The sequence below is a fragment of the Suncus etruscus genome, chromosome 15 (genome assembly GCF_024139225.1).
Source record: "Suncus etruscus isolate mSunEtr1 chromosome 15, mSunEtr1.pri.cur, whole genome shotgun sequence".
Classification (NCBI taxonomy): domain Eukaryota; kingdom Metazoa; phylum Chordata; class Mammalia; order Eulipotyphla; family Soricidae; genus Suncus; species Suncus etruscus.
The window spans coordinates 75323609-75330687 of NC_064862.1; the positions used below are offsets into that span (position 1 = coordinate 75323609).

At 52.9% G+C, this 7079-nt stretch overlaps 1 protein-coding gene across 1 annotated transcript; it reads left to right on the forward strand.

The window, feature by feature from the left end:
• The first annotated feature begins 1258 nt into the window (after positions 1 to 1258).
• Positions 1259 to 5756, forward strand: SPACDR (sperm acrosome developmental regulator). The gene is made up of 3 exons (XM_049788731.1): positions 1259 to 1497; positions 1689 to 2000; positions 5261 to 5756. The coding sequence occupies exons 1-3, from the start codon at positions 1444 to 1446 to the stop codon at positions 5513 to 5515; spliced, it is 621 nt and encodes a 206-aa protein (XP_049644688.1). The 5' UTR covers positions 1259 to 1443; the 3' UTR covers positions 5516 to 5756.
• The last annotated feature ends 1323 nt before the right edge of the window (positions 5757 to 7079 follow it).

The following is a 7079-nucleotide window of genomic DNA, read 5'->3' on the forward strand; positions in this document are numbered from 1 at the left end:
CCCAGCGTGTCCCCTCTGCGGGCTGGATCCGGGTGGCTGCGTGGGGGCAGGGAGGGGGGCCCTGAATGGGCCCCTTGTCTCAGCACTGGGTGTGGGCCAGGCTCCCAGGCGCTGCGTGCCCTCGCCAGGACTGGCAAGGTCTTTGGCTTCCACCCCCAGCGGGCAGTGGCCGGGCCCATCCCTGCCCGCCTGAGCTCAGGCCAGGGTTCCTATAGGTAGAGAGAAGTACACCATCTAGTGGGAAAGCAGGGTAAGAAGTAAGAAGTTGGGGTGCTGAGAGGACCAGGTGGGTTAATGCCCCAATCCTGAGATCTGGGACCTGACCCTGGTATAGGTAGAGAGAAGTACACCATCTAGTGGGAAAGCAGGGTAAGAAGTAAGAAGTTGGGGTGCTGAGAGGACCAGGTGGGTTAATGCCCCAATCCTGAGATCTGGGACCTGACCCTGGTTCTGTTTGTCTTTATGTTTTGGGGCCACACCCAGTGCTCAGGGTTATTCTTGGCTCTGCACTCCTGGTGGCCTCAGAGGACCATATAGGATACCGGGGATTGAACCCAGGTTGGCTATGTGCAAGGCAAGTGCCCTCCCCATTGTACTTACTTTCTCTCTGCCCCCCCCCCCCCAATTGGCTTTTCTAGTTTGTCTGTTTTTGTTATTTTTGCTTTTGGGGTCACACCTAGCAGTGTTCCGGGGTTTCTCCTGGCTCTGCACTAAGGAATCACTCCTGGTGGACGGGACAATACCGAATAACAGTAATTGAACTCAGGTAGGCCATGTGCAAGACCAGTACCCTACCCACTCTAATTTTTCTCTGGTTCCCTGTAGCTTTTCTGTTTTTGTTATTGATATTTTGTGTTTGGTTGTTTTTTTTGCATTATAGCAATGTTTATGGCTTATTTCTGGCTCTGTACGCAGGAATCATTCCTGCTCAGGGGACCATATAGGATGCCAGGGATTGAACCATGGTCAGCCTCATGCAAGGCAAGCACCCTACTCACTGTACTATTTCTCTGGCTCCTTGTGGCTTTTCTGGATCTCCATCTCCCCCCTGGGAAGAAATGTCAGTAACACTTGCTGTGGGGGCTCGGACAGGGATATGGAACACTTCCCTACAGAAACCCCACTTTCCGGCAATACCCCAGCTCTACAGGGATTGGTTCTGGGGGCCTGGCAAGCCGTACGGGGGTGGGGTCAGGGCTGGTTTAGGGCTCACAATGGACTAGAACCTTCTCTCCCTCTGGGTTCTCATCTCCCTGCCCCAGGGAGGGGAGGAAAGGCCCAGGATGAGTGCTGTAGGGAACCTGGCCCCCTAGTTTCCCTGCTTGTCCTGTCGCTGCTGGGCTTGGTGCTCTCCCGTCCTCCTTCCCTGCCTTCCTTCCCAAATGCTGCTTCTGTCCCAAGCACAAGGGCTTGGTGTGTTGCGTGGCAGATGTGTTAGTGCAGATGGCAGTAGTTGTGAGGTTCTTCCGCTGGGTCTGGAAGAAGATCACGCAATGGGTGAGTCCCAAGCTGCCCCAGAAACTGGGTCCCAAAAACTGCTTCTCACTGGTCTGCAGGGGCTCTATCTGAGTGGGAAAGAGGGAGCCAGGGAAGATGTGGGTGGGAGAGGGGTGTGTGTATATGTGTATGTGTGTTTGGTGGGGGGGTCTGGTCCCCACTCATCCCCTCATCATCGGGGTCTGCTGCAGATTTTTTTCTGGAAACATCGAACTCCATTGCCCTCCTCCTCGGCACTTGACCCCAATCAGCCTGTGTCAAAGGAAGTGGAGAAATGTGACAAGATGGCGGACTCTTCTACAGAGAGCCTGGCTCCTAAGGTCATAGATTCCCTCCGGGCAGCAGTGCCAGCACAAACCAAAACACCCCTGACGGGGGTGGATGTGAGCACTGAGCGCCGCACCCGCAGCTCGCTGCTGCACCTGCCCCGCTTGGCCATGGAGTCTGTCTCTACCTTCATGCTTTCGGCCCTGCAGAACGGCTGGCAGAAATGCACCTGGAAGGTGAGGCCCCTGCCCTAGTTTCCCATGATTTAGTCTCCCTGCAACTTGGTTTCCCCTGCAGATGCCCAGGGCCAGGCACACAGACAGGCAGCGGCTCGGTAAGACTGACCCATATCAAACTGGCCTAACAGTTGTTCAGAATACAACAGACCTAACAGTCTCTTGACAGTGGGCTGTGGGGACACTGACCCGAAGAAGCTAGCCCTGAAGGGTATAGGGGAGTAGAGAGTCCCAAACCCCCTGTAGAGTTTGCCTTTGAGCAAATGGAAGAGCAGTGAAAGCCCTTGAGCTGAAAAGGGCAGAACACAACTGGATTGGTAGCCAGAATGTTCATCAGTACTTGGGCTTTGCTGGTGGACACAACTGGGTTGGTAGCCAGAATGTTCATCAGTACTTGGGCTTTGCTGGTGGTGCAGCTACTCTGGAAACTATTTCTCAGAAAACAAACTACGTAGGGCCAGAGAGATAGCATGGAGGTAAGGCGTTTGCCTTGCATGCAGAAGGTCGGTGGTTCGAATCCCGGCATCCCATATGGTCCCCCGAGATTGCCAGGAGCAATTTCTGAGCATAGAGCCAGGAGTAACCCTTGAGTGCTGCTGGGTGTGACCCAAAAACCAAAACAAACAAAATAAAAACAAACTATGCGATGTAATGTCACCTGGTGTTTCTTCATCCTTTTAGGCTTTCACACAGACCCAGGTAGTGGGTGCACAGATCTGTGTGTGAAGGTTTGGACATACTAGTCATTTATTTGATCTTTGGACCACATCCAGTAAAGCTGTGCACTCAGGGATCACTCCTGGTGGGCTGGGGGGGGGGACATTGGGGGACACACCATAGGGATACCAGGGATTATCCTCAGGTTGGTCATAAGGCAAGTGCCTTCCCTACTGTATACTACTTTTGGCAGTGGCAAGAATTGAACTTGGCCTCAAACATACAAGTCCATTTCTCTACCACTGAGCCTCATCCCAGCCCCTCTTTCTCATCTTCTTTTTCTAGCATTGTTTGTTTGGTTCGCACCTGGTGATGTTCAGGGGTTACTCCTGGTTTTCTGCTTGGGAATCACTTCTGACAGTCTTGGGGGACCATCTGGGGTGTTAGGGATAGAACTGTTGGGTTAATTATATGCCTTATCTTTTATACTATCTCTTTTATACTATCTCTCTGGCCTCCCTTTTTAAAAATTTTTGGCAATGTTTGGGTGGACAGAGCTGCCATAAATTGAACTCTTAATTTCATGGCTGCAAGTCTCGTACTTAACTTCTTAACACCAGTGCTCCATTCAGTAAGACAGGCCAGAGAGATTGTATAGTGGATAGGGCTTTTGTCTTGTACGTAGATAACTCAGGTTGATCCCCAGCATCCTACGTGGTCCTCTGAACACTACAGAACCAGGAGCTCTTTTTGGCCACACTCTGAATCCACACTCGGTTGGGACTCCTGGTGGTGCTTATGTGCTTGTAATTGAACTTGGGTCAGCCATGGGCAAAATAAGTACCTGCTGTATTATCTCTGGGGTCTAATAATAAAAAAAAAAAAAAAAAAAAAAAAAAGGGCAGTGAGAGATGGCACAGCGGCGTTTGCCTTGCAAGCAGCCGATCCAGGACCAAAGGTGGTTGGTTTGAATCCTGGTGTCCCATATGGTCCCCCGTGCCTGCCAGGAGCTATTTCTGAGCAGACAGTCAGGAGTAACCCCTCAGCACCGCCGGGTGTGACCCAAAAACTTAAAAAAAAAAAACTCAGCTAGAAGAGTATGAGGATGGAGTGGTGGTTTGTTGGGACGATGCAGGGCAGGTATTTGAATCCAGCTGGGAGAAAAGGGTACCTCTGGGTGAGCAGCTTGGATTCAGTACAACCAATAGGCTTGGATAACATTTAGAGCTAAAATCGGGTTAGAACAATAGGATAGCAATAGGACAGCTGCCTTACATGCAGCCAACCAGTGTTTGATCCCCAGCATTCCATAAGATCTCCATACTGGAGATTGCCTGCCATGATCCCTAAGCACAGAGCCAGGAATAAGCCCTGAAAGCTGCCATGTGGGGCCCAAAAATAAAACAAAAAATTTGTGGACTGGAGCAATGGTTCAACAATGTTTGCCTTCTGCATGGCAGACTCAGATTTCATCCTTAGTACCATTTTTGGTCTTCCATGATTTCTTAGGAGTGCTTCCTGAGCACAAAAACGGGTGAAGTAAGCCTCGAACATGGCCAGTTGTGCTTCCCCCCAAATTGAGATAGAATTGTGGCTCCAGGGGCCCGAGAGGTGGCGCTAGAGGTAAGGTGTCTGCCTTGCAAGCGCTAGCCAAGGAAGGACCGCGGTTCAATCCCCCGGTGTCCCATGTGGTCCCCCCAAGCCAGGGGCAATTTCTGAGCGCTTAGCCTGGAGTAACCCCTGAACATCAAACGGGTGTGAACAAAAAAAAAACAAAAAAAGAATTGTGGTATAGGAGCAGGTAAGTTGTTTGCCTTGCACACAGCCAACCCAGATTTGATTCCCGGTCCCACATAAAGTCCCCCAAGCATAGAGCCAAAAGTAAGCCCTGAGCATCGCCAAAATACAAAACAAAATAATACAATGTGGTTCCAAACACTTGATCTGATGAGGGTGAAGATAAGTGTGAGGAAAACCAGGACAGGCATATCCCAGAAGCGGTAGGATAGGAAGCTGCAGCCTTTGGGACAAAGTGACCAGCTCAGGGCATCCAGAACAAGACCAAGAAGCCTGGAGAAAGATGCCAAGGACAACAGGATTCACTAGATATTAGTTCTGGGCCAGAAACTGAATGAATGTCACTCTCGCCACCTCCCAGATGAGCACACCAGTGGTCAGGAGCGGTTGAGACAAGTTTTCTGTCTCCTTATTAAGCCTTATATTGCAAGGCTTATAATTAGATTCATTGCACATCATGGGCCCTGTCCCCACCTCTCCCCTCTACCCCAACCAGTGTGACCCTAGAGCTCTTCAGCATTGCTAGGCCCAGGCTGCACCATTCTGCCCAACCGGAGCCCTGAACAGTCTCATCAGTAGCGGATCTCAGACCTGCAGAGCAAATAGTGCATGAAAGTGTCTCAAGGGGCAAACAAAAAAGGAGAAGCAATCTGAGAAGGCTTCATGAAGGAGCCCCGATGGAGCTGACAGAATTAGAGGCACATTTGGTGTGACTGACGGTTGGGTTCACAGGTGGACATGAATTCTACCAAGCCCTTTTGCAACATGCTTGTTCTCTCCCCCTGTCTCCTTTTCTTCCTTTCTAGACCTCGGTGAGCTCTAGAACCGTGAGTTCTAGATCTTCGTCCCCGAAGCGGGCCGCATCTTCCCTGGAGTCCAAGGAGGCAGAGATGCTGCGGGAAGTGTACCTGGTGCTCTGGACCATGCGGAGGCAACTGCAGCAGCTGGCAAGGCGGCAGGAGCAGCGGCGCCAGCGCCACCACTGGGCCAGCGTCAACGCGCACTCGAGGGAGGCCGCCACGGGCCAGATCCCCAAGTTGGACGCGCGGAGTCCTCTGTAGGAGAGAACCCCCCATCCTCAGAGCACCCCCATCCCATTGTGGGAAACACGACAGAGGCCAGGCCAGGCCAGGCGGTGGCGGTCCAGGAGCTGCTCCAGGGTGCTCACCGCCTCGATGCTCAGCATCTCCGGTTCAAGGCCCGGCGGGGTCCCCTCATGGGCCCACCCCACCCTTCCATGTTTGTTAGCTTCGTGAGAATCGCAAATTTGTCAGGTGTTGGGAAATAAATATCGAACTTTTTTTTGGTTTTTGGATTATACCCGGCAGCGCTCAGGGGGTTACTCCTGGCTCTACGCTCAGAAGTCGCTCCTGGCAGGCTGCGGGAACCTTATGGGATGCTGGGATTCGAACCATCGACCTTATGCATGCAAGGCAAATGCCCCACATCCATGCTATTTCTCCGGCCCCTATTTTATTTTTTATTTTTTTGAGGGGGGCAACCAGGTGACGCTCAGGGGCTACTCCTGTCTCTATGCTCAGAAATCGCTCCTGGCAGGCTCAGGAGACCTTGTGGGATGCCGAGATTCGAACCACCGTCTGTCCTGGGTTGGCCCCTTGTAAGGCAAACGTCCTACCACTATGCTATCTCTCCGGCCCCCAATTTGGAGCATTCCTGAGGACGCAGTGTGTGGAGTGGCCAGAGGGGAAGGGGCGGCTGCAAGCTGGCACCGGTTGGGCAGGGCTTAACGCACTGGGGCCTCCAGCAGCCACATCACCGCCCGGCTCTGGGTAAGGGGTCAGCAGGACCAGAAACGCCCTTGGCCGCTTGGCGCAGCCGCAGACGCTAGGTGGGCGCATAACCCGGAGCGGTTCGGGACTACATTTCCCAGAGTCCCCTGCGGCGAGGCGTCTACGTCGCGCTGGGGCGGGGCAAGGTCTATTGGCGGATTTGGCGAGGGCGAAAGCGGGGCGGGCCTTGGGCCGACCGGAAGCTCCTCGCGGAAGTCCCGCGCAGTTTGGCGGGAGTTTGAGAAGGAAGTTGCTGAGGTCGGAAGGGAACCGGACTTGGAGGCCTTGGGGCCTCGATCTCCATTTCTGGGTTTAGTCCGCCCTCTCGTGGAGCCGCGGGAAAACGCGATGGGTTTTCCCCAAGGAGAAGCAGGAATGGTTCACCAAGTTCTAAACCAAGTTTTAGGGGTTTTCAGACTCGGTGGAGGTGGAGGATGAGGCTAGGGGTCGTGTAGAGCTGCAGGCTTGATTTTCTTTTGGGGGGGCTTTTGGGTCACACCCTGCAGCGCTCAGGGGTTACTCCTGGCTCTACTCTTAAAAACCGCTCCTGGCAGGCTTGGGAGACCATATGGGATGCCAGGATTAGAACCACCGTCCTTCTGCATGCAAGGCAAACGTCCTCCCTCCATGCTATCTCTCCTCTCCGGCCCCGTCAGGCTTGGTGTTTTTGTTTTTGTTTTTTGTTTTTCTGGAAGCTCCCAGTTCCCCAGACAGCGCTTCCCGTCCCGAGAGAGCCGCAACTCTGCGCACAGTCCTGACCTCAGTTGTAGCTCTCTATCTATGGGACGGACAATGACACCTCCGCCCTTTAGTAACTACTTTTTCTTTTTGTTGC

Coding starts and splice junctions, on each gene's coding strand:
- SPACDR (XM_049788731.1), top strand. CDS start 1,444: ATGGCAGTAGTTGTGAGGTTCTTCCGCTGGGTCTGGAAGAAGATCACG. Junction 1,498..1,688: donor GGAAGAAGATCACGCAATGG/GTGAGTCCCAAG, acceptor GGTCTGCTGCAG/ATTTTTTTCTGGAAACATCG. Junction 2,001..5,260: donor GGCAGAAATGCACCTGGAAG/GTGAGGCCCCTG, acceptor CTTCCTTTCTAG/ACCTCGGTGAGCTCTAGAAC.